This window comes from Microcebus murinus, chromosome 9 (genome assembly GCF_040939455.1).
Source record: "Microcebus murinus isolate Inina chromosome 9, M.murinus_Inina_mat1.0, whole genome shotgun sequence".
Taxonomy (NCBI): Eukaryota; Metazoa; Chordata; class Mammalia; order Primates; family Cheirogaleidae; genus Microcebus; species Microcebus murinus.
The window spans coordinates 59381287-59397054 of NC_134112.1; the positions used below are offsets into that span (position 1 = coordinate 59381287).

The 15768-nt window shown below is 40.6% G+C and overlaps 1 protein-coding gene across 5 annotated transcripts in view; it reads left to right on the forward strand.

Annotated features, from left to right (window-relative positions):
• GSAP (gamma-secretase activating protein) overlaps positions 1-15768 on the forward strand; it is a 191312-nt gene that overhangs the window by 102925 nt on the left and 72619 nt on the right. For 2 of the 5 annotated variants that reach the window (XM_076006494.1, XM_076006495.1), the window contains 2 exons: positions 13966-14042; positions 15000-15056. In XM_076006494.1, coding sequence (XP_075862609.1) covers positions 13966-14042; positions 15000-15056 — 134 coding nt within the window. Of the gene's footprint in view, positions 1-2543; positions 2739-3121; positions 3208-9070; positions 13828-13965; positions 14043-14999; positions 15057-15768 lie in introns of those variants that run through there. The other 3 variants (XM_012747248.3, XM_076006496.1, XM_076006497.1) reach the window with 3 other exon arrangements.

Consider the following 15768-nt stretch of genomic DNA (forward strand, 5'->3'; position numbering starts at 1 on the left):
AAATTTTAAGACAATAAGTAACATTTCCCCAGTCTTTTTTCTACACTCCAAAGTTCAGTAATTCATACAGTACCTTTATGATTTTTGCCATCTTGGTTATTTTTGACCTCTGTGGTAACTTTTTTTTTTCTTTTTCTTAAGAGACACAGTCTTACTCTGTTGCCTGGGCTAGAGTGCCATGGCATCAGCCTAGCTCACAGCAACCTCAAACTCTGCACTCAAGCAATCCTCCTGCCTCAGCCTCTGGAGTAGCTGAGACTACAGGCACGCACCATGCCCAGCTGATTTTTTCTATTTTTAGTTGCCCAGCTAATTTTTTCTATTTGTTTTTTTTTTGGTAGAGACGGGGTCTTGCTCTTGCTCAGGCTGGGCTCAACTCCTGAGCTCAAGCAATCCTGCCTTGGCCTCCCAGAGTGCTAGGATTACAGGCATGAGCCATCTCTCCTGGCCTTTGCTGAGTTTTTTAAACTTTAATTTGAAGATAATTTTATTTTTATTTAGTTATTTTTTGAGACAGGGCTTTGCTCTGTTACCTGGGATAGAGTAAGTGGCATCATCATAGTTCACTGCAACTTCAAATTCCTGGGCTCAAGCCATCCTTCTTCCTCAGCCTCCCACGTAGCTGGGACTACAGCTGTGTGCCACCAGCTCCAGCTAATTTTTTTATTTTTTGTAGAGATGGGGTCTCACTATGTTGTTCAGGCTGGTTTCAGAGTCCTGGCCTGAAGCAATCCTCCTGCCCCAGTCTCTCAAAGTGCTAGGAGTATAGGCGTAAGCCACTGCACCTGGCCAGTTTGAAGATAATTTTTATGTCATCACTGCTTGACTATAAAATCAGTCTGCTTGGTAAAACTATTAACAGAAGTTAACCAAAAAATAGCAAAAAAATAAAAACAATGGAAACTTAGTGAATTTTAAAAATTGGCAAACAAGGACATTTCTGTATGACAAAGGAAACAAGCTTCATTTCATATGAAATATTAGTTTCAATAGCTCTTCATGGCTTCAGTTGTCTCCCTTTTATTCACTGACAGTATTAGCCTCATTAAGCATTTATCTTAAATCTTCATGCACTTCCCAGGTGGGAGGATTTTCCCAGGTATGTGGTGGTGAGTAATGGAGTTCACCTGAAATCATCCACTACTTCAGTTGGAGAAACATATCTCTAGGGGGAAAAAATCAAGACTATTTTACATTTAGTTGCAGTTTTCAAATTTTAGTAAGGCTAGAATGCACACTTCTGGTCCTTGCCCAGGTCTAGAGACCAGGAGTTTGCATTGTCAAACACTGCTCCAGATGACTTCAATGCAAGTAGTTTTCAGACCCTAACTTTGAGGAACGTGAAAAAGCGTTTTTCAGTCTATTACTGGATGCACTCATTCTTCAATAGTTGTTGAGCACCTTCCAGGGTGCTCTGTTAGCCCCTGGTGGGAGGCAGAGGGGTTGTGTCAAGACTCAAGATACAATTTTCATGTCTCAAGGCTGTACTGCATATGAGTGTCAGATGAGGGGTACTAGCAGTGCTACTCTAGGTGTTTAGGGTTGGGAGGGTTAATGTAGGCTGCAGATGTGAAAAGGCTCTGAAGCTCCAGACTGTAAGGACCTGGAGATTTCTTTCTAGGTGGAAGGAGGGTAGAATCAGAGTTCTGGGAGCCAAGTCAGTCTGGACTGGAGGTCCTAGGTGAAAAGGCTTGAAAGCTCACTTAAAGAGTAGACACTTTACCTGGGGCAGTGAGCTGTTACTCGAGGACTTCTGCATAGAGACAGGAGGAGAACTCCTTTATAGGGAGAGTAATAACCTGGTGTTGATGCTCAGGATAGACGTGCCCTGGTAGTGCCAATATTGCCTTTGAAGGAAGAGGGAGCTGAGGAGTGGCGAGATAATGAAAACACTAGGGAGAGGGAAGGAGGTGAGAAGGAGCCCAAGATGACAGGTTCCACTGGAAGAATGAGGGACTTTTTAAGGACAAATTCTCTGCAGAGGGAATCCTAGACAATTCAGCTTTCTGGAACCAGTGTAGGGAGCTAACAGTCAAAGAGCACCTTGTTTGTGTTAAGCTAATTAACTCTTTTTAATGTCTCTTAAAACAGAAATCACCGTCGTCACATGTTCCCAGCTGCCCCTTATTACCTAAACACTAATAAAACACCACCACCCCGCAGCTGGGTCGAATAGGCCCGAGACACTGCCTACTTACGCCGCTGTGGGGACCTTGAACCTCTTCCGGTGACCCAGCTCTCTCTAGGCAAGTGGTTTCCAGACTTTGCTGCAGCGTGGAATCACCTGGGGGAGAAAGAAGAACGTGCCTACCTTCCACATGTAACGTGCAGCAAAGTTTGGAAACCATTAGTCTGGCCACATCGCCAGGGAACTAAAAAAAGCCACGCAGTTCCTTCCGCCGGCCGGTCCCCTGGCCGAGCGCTCACGCTGTGGCCCGGTCCCCTCGCGGCGGGCGGAGGCGGCGCCGGGGCTCCCGGGCCGGGACGGAGCGGAACCGAAAGCGGCGGCTGGGGAGGCGGGGGCGGCAGGCGGGGGCGGGCGCAGTGGGCAGAAGGCGAGGTGGCGACCCGGGGCCGGGAATGCCCACGGCGCGAGGCTCCCGAGCCGGCGGGCGGCCGCGTCCGGGCGATGGCCCTGCGTCTGGTCGCCGACTTCGATCTCGGGAAGGACGTGCTGCCGTGGCTGCGGGCGCCGCGGGCGGAGGCGGGGGCCGCCGGGGCCGGAGGCGGCGGCGCAGGTGCGGGAGGCGCGCGTCGGGCTTGGCCGCGGGGTGGGGGCGGGGAGTCGCCGTCACCCGCACCTAGGGGGGCTCCAGGACTGGGAGCAAGCAGCCTGGGGCTCGCCAGCCCGCGAAGGTTGGTGCCCGAGCTTGCCTTTGCGGAGTCCCGGCTTTTTTGGCTTTGCCACCGTCGCCCCCGGCCGCTGGGTGAAGGTCGCAGCTGGGCTGCACCCGCTCCGCTGGCGAGGCCTCGGCTTCTGGCGTGCGGGTTGCCCACGGTAATGCGCCCTTGGCACAGAGGCCGGGCGGAGCGGGGCCCCAGCATCACCTGCGGGGAGCGGAGAGGTCGTAGACTACGCTTTCCCCGCACCTCACCTGTCCGGGAAGGTTCGTGGGCGGATGGGGGCTCCGCCGAGGTAAGGGGCACCTGGCAGTGGCGCGTTTTGCGTTTTGAGGAAGAAAAGATGAACCGCGGCCACCAAGCCGTGTAAGTAACAGTTGCATGGTTTGTCTCCACGTTTGTGAGACGTCTCTCTGCGTCTGTGTGAGCAGCGTCCGTGTTGGGGGGACGGGCCGCTCCGGATGTGCGGCGTGAGCGGGCGGGGTCGGCTGTCGCCGTGCGGCGGCACCTTTGGCGGAGCGCCCAGCCCGGCTCAGCGCCGCTCAGCCCCGCTCTGCGCTCCGCGTGCGCCGGCCGCAGGCCTGGGGCGAGACTGAGTGATACTGGGTTAGTTCCTGCCCAGCTTCCTCGGGTGAATTGGAACACGCTTCCAGCAGTTGAGGCTTTGGCTTTCATCTGCCACAAAGATCCTTGTTTTGATTTTGGTGAGGGAGTGGAAAGTGACTTTTGAGCCTTCCCAGCATTGATCTACTTTAAAGAAAGGGAGCCCTGTGATTTCCCAGTTTTGTTTGTTTTTGTTTTGTTTTTTAAAGAGAAGTTTGCTGTAAATAATGAAGCATCTTCAGGGCTTAAATTCAGTTTCAAAGCAGTGTTGCCTCTGGGTCTCACCTGGTGCATGGGAACACTTTCCTATGCTTTCTTCTCTCTGTCCCCTTTGGTTTTTTGTAAACCCTGTAGACTCTAGAGGACATTTTTTGGCAAGGGTTTCAAATTACCTGTATCTATAAGTCTTTTCTCCTAAATTCCAGTGAAAGTTTTCCATTGCTGTCTTGTATCTTCACACTATTCTATGGCTTTAGGATAATTATTTGTAGGTTTCCTTGGCTTGGCATGTTGGTTACAAATAAGGAGTCATGTATTAGTGTAGCCTATGCCTTGAATTTGCTGTTAGTGTCATTATTAGTAAAACTTTGCTCCTTAGCGGGGAGAAGGGGGTGAGGGAGAATTTAAAGTCTCCTGAATGTCTAAAAAGTTTATGAAGGTTTAACTCTTTGAAATACAACAGCAGCTTCAAGTCTGTCTTCAACTACAAAGCAGTCCTTTTTTTGAACTTGCACCTTGTTTTGCTAAAAGGCAAGTGTCTGCAAGTAAGTTAGATGAAGTGTGAAATGCCACAGTCTTATGTTTCAGAAATGCCTGTTGTGATTGAAAAGCTGTGTGCGACCCAGATGGATTTGGCTGCTTTGTATCTTTCACTCATCTGGGAAGAAATATAAACTTGTGTATATAAGTGTGTATGTTCCACTGAACAAGAGATACACCTGGGTCCTCAGAAGGTAAACTTACTAGAAATAGTGGCTTTTCTGATCTTGGTAGTATTTTACTCTTTCAGAACAATTGAAAGAGTATCTTGACAAGATATTACTTATGTTATACTAAGAGGATTGTTACCTCTGATCATCACCAGTGGGTGGTAGCTTAAGAAAACCACAAGTTAATTCCTTTTCGACTATAATACATACCACTGGCAGGGGAATCTGGGATTCTAATTTCTAGCACAGCCATTACTACACACATTTGTGCAAATTATTTTCCTTTCAAAGTCCCAGCTTTTCAAATGTAAATTATGAATAATTATACCATTATAATGTCTCCTCCACATATTTGCTTTCTAAATGTGAAGCCTTCATATTTTAACATCAACAAATACAATTGAAGATTTCTTAGTGGTGCTAAGTAATTCTAGTTAAATACGTATGATGTATTCCTGGCAAAATATCCAGGGAGCCGAGTTAAGTCAGCCATGGAAATTGTGTGCATATGAGATAGCATTTTAGCCAACAAGGGGTCAAGGAATAAGGAGACCAGATTTGGTTGCTGAATTTGCTCCTGGCTGTACGGTGAACTTTGGGAACAGTCTTTCCTGAAATAAAAGTTGGTTAAAAATCAAAACATTAAAAGAATATTAGCTATACATAACAATAAAAACCCAAAATGAAACCATGTTCCCACTACCTAGCTTACAAATAGAACAATATCAAGACTTTTGAAGGCCCTTGTGTTCCCCATTAGATCCTGTTTCTCTCTTACCCCACCACAGAGGTTAATAACCATTTAACCTTCCTTTGATTTTTATTTGTAGTTTTAACCCATATGAATACCTCCCTAAGCAAAGTATTTCATTTTACTTGGCTGTGAACTTTGATAGTAAACAAAAGCATACTGTATGTATCCTTTTTTGCCTCTTTTTTTTCTCAGTATCATAAGATTTATCCATGTTGACAGGTTAGCTATAGGTCATTAATTTTCACTGTTGTGTAGTATTCCACTGTGTGAATATATTACACAACATGAGGGTGGACGTGGAGATAACAGCACTTAGAGTCTCCTTTCAAAGAAGGGCTTGTCACAGGTGCTGTGAGTGTGCTCAGTGGACAGTGTTCAGCTGCCAGCCCCTTCAGGGATTGCTGAGGGCTGCGTTACCCAACTTCACTTCACACTTTTGAGTATGGCCCACATCCAATGAGGGATTGAGGTGGCATTTAAAGGCCTGGTGATTTTGGCTCAACGTGGGACAACTCTGGCAACCCATTTCAGTTCTGGAGCTTCCCCTATGGGAGACTCCAAGTTCATCTGAGGTTATGGGGCCTGTGTTGCTGCTTGGCTTCTTCCCCTCCTACAACCTGCATCCTTGTCCTTCCTCTTACAGTGTTAATCCCACTCCACTAAGCGCTGCCTGATGAATACAGTAGGTACTGAATTCTGTCTCACAGTGCTTCCCAGGGAACCCAATTCACTCACCCTTTTTCTAGTGGGTGACATTTGGAAGGTTTCTGGGGTTTTCTATCATGGTCAATCCTTTTAATAACCACCTGGTACACACAGGCACAAGTTTCTCTAGGATATATGTCTAAGAGTGGAGCTGCTTAGTCATAGGCTATGCACATCTTCACCTTTCCTGGGTAGCACCAAAGGTTTCTGAAGAGGTGTGCTTATTAACCTTGTTTGTGGTGTGGCAATGTTTCTGATCCTCACAAGCCCTTGATAGTTCCAGATTTAAATTTTTTTTTTTTTGTCAAACTGGTGGGTCTATTATTTCATTGTGCTCTGAAGTCAAGCATCTCTGTGTGTTTATTGGCCATTTGAATTTCCTTGTCTGTGAAGTCTGTTCATTATTTGTCCATTTTTCTATTTTGTTTTTTAATGTATTGACTTTTTAAAGGGATTCTTTATGCATTCTGGATTCTGCTTCTTTATTCATCATACGTGTTGCAGATGTTTTCTCTCGATCTGTTCCTTGTTTTCTCAGTTTGTGATGGTACCTTTCTTTGATAAACAGAAGTTCTTTTTAAATTTTTTTTCCAGCATATTGTGGGGGTACAAATGTTAAGGTTACCTATATTGCCCTTGCCCTCCCTCCCCCCTCAAGTCAGAGCTTCAAGTGTGTCCATACCCCAGTTGGTGCATATAGCACTCATGATGTATGTATCCATCCCCTCACCGCCCACCTGCCCGACATCCGATAAATGTTATTGCTATATGTCCACTTTAGGTGTTGATCAGTTAACACCAATTTGCTGGTGAGTACATGCAGTGCTTATTTTTCCATTCTTGGCATACTTCACTTAATAGAATGGGTTCCAGCTCTATCCAGGAAAATACAAGAGGTGCTATATCACCATTGATAAACAGAAGTTCTTAATTTTAATGTAGTCTAATTTCAGTCTTTTAAAGTTTACATATGCTTTTTTGATCTTTTAAAGAAATCCTTCCTTACTCAGAAGTCATGAAGACAATTTTCATTTTTAAAAGCATAATAGCTTTGATTTTCATTTTTAATCTACCTGGAATTAATTTTTTGTGTGACAAATGATGTAGGAATCCAGATTTAATTTTCCATTTTAATAGCTGTTTCAATATTACTAACCAAATGGTCCTCTAGTCCTCACTGATAACAAGGCCATTTCTGTCACATGTCAAGCTTCTTTATATGTGTAGGTCTTTTTTTCTGAGTTTTGTTTCATTATCTCAAGTTGAGGTGATAATATCTTAATAACTATGCTTTCTGATGAGTCTTAATACCTGGTTGGGTAAGTCCCTCCCACCTTAGCATTTTTCAGGAGCGTCTTGGCTATTCTATGCCCTTTGATTTTTCATATATACTTTTGAACTCACCTGTCAGATTTCACCAAAAAGTCTATGAGAATTTTTATTTGAGTTGCATTGCCCCTACAGATCAGCTTGTGGAGAATTGGCATTTTTACAATATTAAATCTTCCCAAATGTGAACAAAGTATAGCTTGCTATTTGTATAGATTCTTTTAATGACTCTTATAAGTCAGAGTTTTCTCCGTGAAGATTCTGTACACTTTTTGCTAGATATTTTTTCCTAGGTTATTATTGGGCTCATAACACATTTAAAAACATATTCTAACTATCACTGGTATATAGTGATACAATAGATTTTCCATATTGATTTTTGCATCCCAAATCAAAATCACTTATTGGGGTGGATTACATTTTCAAGAAACTAAGATCTGTGGCATGTAAATATTCGAAGGTTTAAATGTCATGCATATTTAAGCCTGGAAAAAATATAGGTTCTCTTGCCTACTTTGATTATTCTTAGATTTATAATATACTAGATTGATTTCATCTTTCAAATATTGTAATCATTCATCTTTGCTAGGGAAATGATATATTTAGCAGGTGACTCATTCAAGAATAATGCTTTTTTGTTGTTGCTTCCTGTATTCCCCTGGGTTAACTTGTGGGCTAGGAGGTTGCCCTGGTCACATTGTTTTCACTTGTTTTATTATTCTCTTGCTGCTATCTTCCTTTTTACTTTTCCCTACTTTCCTAGTTTCCTTTTCTCATCTTTCTTTATTGCTGCTTAACTACCCCCCTTCTTGCTTTTTCTCATTTTATTCAGAATATGAAATATAAATCACATGTTTATATGGTTTAGGAATTATCTCGTCATGTTGAGCCTCAGGATTTGTGAATTATTTACACAATAGGAAGAATTATATTTTATCACTTCTTGCTCTGTGTGTTGGGAACTAGTTCAACTTTTTGTATACAGCTCTGTGACTTTTTGTTCCCAATGAGGGTTATTGAATAGACACAAAATACTTTTTATTTTTGTCTCCTAGTCTGGAATAAAATTTACATATTTGGCAAACATCTTCCTATACAGTGAAATCACTTGTTTGGCAAATAGTAGATTGAAATGGATGAAAATATCTGGCAAACCAGCTTTTATGTGAGTTATAACTTTCCAATGCCTTTAGTATCTAGGAGGTACTCTCTTTTCTTTCTGAGGTTTGCTTATGAAAGTATCTACCAAAATGCTACTTTTTTTTCCCTTCATGAGCACTAAATATACTGAACTGTAAAATTAAACCACATTTCCTCATTTGAAATTGCTAAACTTCCTCCTCTGGACTTCCCAGTGATGAACTCCTGGGAGTAGAGTCAGAATGAATAAGCAAAGAGGTTCTTGAATATCCCTTCTAAAAGGGTGTGTTAAACATGAGCAACCAATCTAGGGAGGAAAGACCAATGGGTTAATACTGTGTGGTGAGACATTGACCTATGAATTTCCAACATTGCCAAATTCGTCCATTTCAAATGTCCTTGAAATGTGAACAATGTACTTGACTGCAGGGTTATTCAAGTCTGCAGTTATTTCCTAATGTATCTCTGAAAGCATTAATTTTTTTTTTTTTTTTTTTTTTTTGAGACAGAGTCTCACTTTGTTGCTCATGCTAGAGTGAGTGCTGTGGCGTCAGCCTAGCTCACAGCAACCTCAAACTCCTGGGCTCAAGCGATCCTTCTGCCTCAGCCTCCCGAGTAGTTGGGATTACAGGCATGCGCTACCCTGCCCAGCTAATTTTTTCTATATATTTTTAGTTGGCCAATTAATTTCTTTCTATTTATAGTAGAGACAGGGTCTCGCTCTTGCTCAGGCTGGTGAAAGCATTAATTTTTTTTTTTTTTTTTTTTTTTTTTTTGAGACAGAGTCTCGCTTTGTTGCCCAGGCTAGAGTGAGTGCCATGGCTTCAGCCTAGCTCACAGTAACCTCAAACTAAGTCCTGGGCTCAAGCAATCCTCCTGCCTCAGCCTCCCGAGTAGCTGGGACTACAGGCATGCGCCACCATGCCCAGCTAATTTTTTCTATATATATTAGTTGGCCAATTAATTTGTTTCTATTTATAGTAGAGACAGGGTCTTGCTCAGGGTGGTTTCGAACTCCTGACCTTGAGCAATCCGCCCGCCTCGGCCTCCCAGAGTGCTAGGATTACAGGCGTGAGCCACTGCGCCCGGCCTAAAGCATTAATTTTTATTTCAACTCTGGCTACCATGGTTATATTATAAGCTGGTCCTAGTTATGGCATCTAATGAATATTGCTTAGTGTATAATATAAACAATTATATACTAAGTGTTCAGTATTTCTCAAACCCATCTACACGTTAGAATCACCTGGGGAACTTATAAGCACATATACATCGTAGAGTGGGCCCCAATAAAATCAGAATATGTTGGGTAGGACGTAGGGCATCAGTGTTCTCTTCAAAGCTTCCCTGATGATTCTAAGGCAGCCAGAGTTGAGAACCACTGGTTTAATGGAATAAGCATGTACCATTTGTTGTAATTTGCATTTACTGGAAAATTTTTCTCTTAATTTTTTAGTGATTTCAAAATTAGATGTGCTTTTGCAAGTAAATTGGATTTTGTTAGCAAGATTTGTTATAAAGGAGTGGCTTATCTTAGCCGGAACTTTTTAAGTGTACTTTCGTGAAGGTCTCTCCCAACATCCTTATGATCTTGAAAAAAGAAAATACTTCTGAAAACATTGACACATTGCATTCCAGAAGTTTGAGTCATATGTAGGATTGCAAAAGAACTCATTGAAATTCTCTTTAGATGTCTACAAAATCTACCTTAAAAGGATTTTTGAGTAATTATCCATTTTCCCATTATAAGCTTGATACAGGACACTTAGCCCATTATTTTGTTTACTTTTTTCTAGGTTTGAGATCAGTTTGTGCCACTTTTTCACTGTGATATTGGCCAAGTCTGTTTACCTAATTGAAACTCAATTGTTTTATTAGTACGTTAGGCCTGTAATACCTTATGTGGTATGGATGGAATAGAAACAAGAACTCTTTAAATTGTGAAGTACTATTTAGCAGTAAGCTAATTATTTGAATCCTGTTCTCCTAAAACACCAAATGATCATTATTATTTTTAAAAATCAGTGTGCAGTGTGTCTGACAGCTCAATATATATAGAAAAATGCACATACCCATTTATAAAAAAGCCTTACCCCACTCCCAGAAGACCACAAAGCTCCTTCCTGTGAGGGGAGGTTAAGAGAGATCTCAGGACAGTGCTTGATCTCAGTGAAGCCTGCTCTTCTATCTAAATGTTACCCAGCTCCAGTGTGGATGTCCAGCTCACCAATTATTTTTATCCCATTTTTTCCTTTTAATTTTTTATTTAAACTTTTTTTTTTGTTTGTTTTTTGGGAGGCAGGGTTTTGCTGTGTTCAGGCAAGAGTGCAGTGGTGTCATCATAGCTCATTGCAACCTCCAACTCCTGGGCTTGGGCGATCCTCCTGTCTCAGCCTCCAAAGTAGCTGGGACTATAGGTGTGTGCCAGCACACCCAGCTAATTTTTCTGTTTTTTGTAGGGACAGGGATCTCACTATGTTGCTCAGGCTAGTCTTGAACTCTTGGCCTCAAGTGATCATCCTGTATTGGCCTCCCAAAGTGCTAGGAGTACAGGTGTGAGTACAGTGCCTGGCCATATTTTTTCCTTTTTAACTAGGAATACAAACTGAAATTTGCTCCGAGTTATAAGTTATTTTGTATATGTTTTGTCTGAATATTAGAACTTGTTGTAATCAATGTAAACATATTTTAACATCTAAAAACATTGTGTATGTAGGGGAAAAATAAATCAAGTTGAAGCAATTTGTGATAAGATTTCTCCCAAATTGATAATTGATGTTGTATCTTTTATTGCTAAAATCTTTTAAATGTAGAATTAGAAATATTGTACAATTTTAGCATAAATATGGTCAGTTTATAAGTTAAATGTTTTGTGTAAAGAGTCTATGTCCTTCACAAAAATATGGCATTCATGTAAAAAGTACACAGATTGTAAGTGCATAGCTCAGTTAATTTTCACAAAGTGAAACATACTTGTGTAAGTAGCACTTGGAGCAGGAAAGAAAACTTTAATAGAACTTCAGAAGTCTTTTATGTTCCTTTTCAGCATTCACTCATCTAACACTGTAGATTACTTTTGTCTGTTTTTAAAACTTGTATATAAATTGAAACATACAGATTGTACTTTTTTTGGTGGTGGGGGAGGTTCCTTTGCTCAGTTACTTAATTACATGTTATAGCCTGTTATAGTCTTGTTATATAGTATTCCATTGTTTGGATATACCACAATTTATTCATTCTTGATGGTTATTTTGGGTTTCTGGTTTGGGCTACTATGAACTACAGTAGTATGGTCATTCTTATATGTGTCTTTTGCTGAACATGTATATGTTTCTGTTGGAATGTATGTACAACTATAATTGGTAAGTCATATATGTTCAGCTTCATTAAATACTACCAAGCAGTTTTCCAATTTATACCTCCATTTACAGTTTGAGAGTTTCAATTGCTTCACATTTTTGGCATCACATAATATTAAAACATAAGGATGCATGTTATAACTTTAGTGCAACTAATAAAAGAATAGGAAAAATAATATATAACTGACAATAGGAGAATGAAATAATAAACTGATTAGTCCAGAAGAAGGCAAGAAAGAATAAAACAAATAGCAATATGATATATACAAACTCAGTATATCTGTAATTACATTAAATGTAAATGAACTATATACCTCAAAAGATTAAGAATGTCAGACTGGGGAAAAGTCCCAAGTAGATACTGCTTATAAGATACAGATCTTAATCATAAGGACATAGATTAATAATAGAAAAATTATACCATGTGAACACTAACTAAAAGGAAGTTGATGTAGCTATGTTAATATCAAAATAGACTTTAGGCCGGGCGCGGTGGCTCATGCCTGTAATCTTAGCTCTCTTGGAGGCCGAGGCGGGTGGATCGTTTGAGCTCAGGAGTTCGAAACCAACCTGAGCAAGAGCGATACCCATCTCTACTATAAATAGAAAGATTGGCCAACTAATATGTATAGAAAAAATTAGCTGGGCGTGGTGGTGCATGCCTGTAGTCCCAGCTACTCGGGAGGCTGAGGCAGCAGGATCGCTTGAGCCCAGGAGTTTGAGGTTGCTGTGAGCTAGGCTGACGCCAGGGCACTCACTCTAGCCTGGGCAACAAAGCGAGACTGTCTCTCAAAAAAAAAAAAAAAAATTCTTCATAGAGAAATAAAATTATAAAAGAAAAAAAAAGCAGACTTTAAAAGATTGTTATAAAATATCCTTTATTTCTAATAAAGAGGTTGACTAGTCCAGCTCCTGGTTTAAAAACTTACATGTAATTTTTCAAACCCAATCACATGCACTTACAAAGGCTTTACCTGCCAGGTCTCATGGGGAAAGCTGCCCTCTCCAAACCAGACTTGGTATCTGGCTGATGCACAGCAGTCCCTCAAGGGAGTCAGTCACTACCGTGTTTCCCCGAAAATAAGACCTACCCATAAAATCAGCCCTAACAGGATTTCTAAACATTTGAGCAATATAAGCCCTACCCCGAAAATAAGACCTAGTGATAGGTGTGGCTACGCAGCGTATCTGCACAACCCATGCATTTTGTCTCAGAGCAGTAGAGGCGAGCAGCCCTTCGCATCTGCCCCATCTTGACAGCTACTATTCCAGAGGTGACCAGAAAGGTGCAGGCAGCCCCACCAACAAGGTTGGCTCCCCCTGTCAGGTCCTGGCCATCGCTGCAAGCTGAGGCTTTGAGGGGAAAATAAGCGTTAGGGTGTGTTCTTGAGGAAAAATAAAGACCCTGTCTTATTTTCAGGGAAACACAGTACTTGGGCTTCCCTGGCTGGCCATACACTTACGCAGAGCTGCATTCCTAGCCCAGGTGCCCTCATTTAGAAGCCTCTTTTTATCAGGGGCCTCTGCTAATACCACCTTAGCGGAGGAAAGTGGGGAACTTTGAAGACAGTTTTTCTCAGTGCTTTTCCACTACTAGCTTTTCTCCCTCTCCCTCCTCTCGGCTTCTGGATCTACAATACTGCAGGAACCTTTTTGGGGGGCTCTGTTGGTAGTGGAAGAGCCCCATATCTGACCTACCTGGCCCTTGACCAATGGCACTGTTCCATGGAAAATAAAACAGGGAAGTTGGCACTTTTCTCTGGTTCAGCCTCTTGCTTCTAGCATCACAATAAGTGATTAAAACCTTAACTACTACTTTATTTTTTATCTTAATGTTTTAAGTGACTACTGAGATACCTGGCAGATCAGCTGAGTGCCTAACAGGGATTAATCCACCAGAAAGCTATAACAATTTATATGCCTCTAGTAATATGGCCTCAAAATGTGTAAAGCAAAAGCTACTAGATACTGGAAATTTATTGTAGTATAACATAGAGAAAAGTATACATTCAAGAGTGTGCAGCTCAGTGAGTTATTGCAAAGTAAGTGTATGAGTATACCCAAAATATACAACATTACCAACACCTAAGAAAACTACTTTGAGATACCTCTCAATACTACTCCTTTCCTCTTCCTTAGAGGTCACTACCATTCTCACTTAAAATAGGTAAGCTTTGTCTGTTTTAAAACTTTATATAATGGAATTATCAATATGTATTCTTTGTACTTGGCTTCTTTCACTAATATATTTGATAATGTTTTTAAACATCTTCTGAATATTAACTTGCTGCTATTATCATTTCAGATGTTTTAGAAAATAATTATGAGAGCTTACATGTACTAAATGTTGAAAGAAATGGAAATATTATTTATACTTATAAGGTATGTGTGTATTTTCTATTGTGGTAAAATATAACAAATGTACTATTTTAACCATGTATAGTCTCTTTACAGAGTTCTATATTTATCTCATTGAGGGGTAATAAGACTTATTGGCATTTTACTTTCGTTAAAGGCATTTAACCTTTAACATATGACCTTGTTTTTTGTGAGATTGAATAGGATGACTGAAATTCAGTCTTATGAAATGTTTTCCTTTTTTAAAAGAAAATAAAACTGTAGGACATATTTGACACAGTACTCAAAATTTTTGAATATGTGAACAATCTCATTTTCTAGAGGAAAAATGCCAAGTAAAATATATCTTCACCTAATTAATGTGTTACATTTTTATCTTTGAGAAAATGTTAAATAAGATTATTCAGACTTAGACATGCTAGGATTTTTGAGGCATTATTTAACAATGTGTTTTCAATCTTCTAAGGAAAATTTAACATTACTGTTAACTTTAGTAGGGACACATGAAAGAATAATTCCAATGGCCGGTTTGCTTTGTACAGCTATATCACTGTACTTGTTTTTTCTTTTGATTTCAACAATATTTTGTGTCTAAGGATGGTACCTTTAAGGAATTGTATGATTCCAAAAGTTTCACTCATAAGAATATCATGGACTTGTTATTGCCACTCCTATTATCTGTCATATATGTTCTCAAAAGTATAAATGGAGATGCAAAAAGATTCACTCCTTCACCATTCTCAGGCCTATTAGACGAAGTCTCCCAAATTCACTGAGCTGTACCTGTTGACCCATTTCATTTTTTGAGCCCAAATGACTAGCCGAATCAGGTTCAGTCCCTTTCTGACATGCACAGCCAGCTTCCTTTAAGGTGCTTATTGCTAAGATTGGTTGAATTATTGCAGGTTTGCTGTAAAACTAGTAACATTCTAACTTCCTAAACAATGATATTTAATATACATCTTGTTAATTTTTTTTCAGGGTGATAAGGGACATATCTTCTTTGGATTATATGATTGCAAAACCAGACAAAATGAGGTAAAAACAATTACCATAAATCATAGATTACTCATTGTTTATTGCTTTTAGAGTTTTCTTCTATCTCCTCCTTTTACATAAAAGTTGAAAATAATGTAGTATAAAATGAAGTTAGAGGCCTCGCATGGTGGCTCATGCCTGTAATCCTAGCACTTTGGCAGGCCAGGATGGGAGGATTGCTTGAGGCCAGGAGTTTAAGACCAATCTGAGCAAGAGCGAGACTCTGTCTCTACCAAAAATAGAAAAATTAGCCAGGTGTGGTGGTGCGCACTTGCAGTCCCACCTACTCAGGAGACTGAGGCAGGAGAATGGCTTGAGCCCAGGAGTTTGAGGTTGCAGTGAGCTATGACGAGGCCAATGCACTCTAGCTGGGGTGACAAAGTGAGACTGTGTCTCGAAAAACGAGACAAAACAAAAGAAAACAAAATAAAGTTGTATATAGATTCCAACTTCATTTTCTAAACATTTAATTTATATTTCTTTCATTTTCTTCTCCCTTTACCATCTCTTGGCCTCATTGTCTTAGAAAAACAAAAGTGGATTCCTGGACCAAAAATTCAGTTGAAGTCTTTTAGTCTTTTGAGAGTTATGTAAAATCGTCTCAAACCAATTATCTGATATTCTGTAAGAAAGTAGGAAGTCTGCTGCCATCTTCAAGATTTGTGTGCTCACAGGTCATCTCATAATGACCTCTGGCTCTGAATTCTGCTTC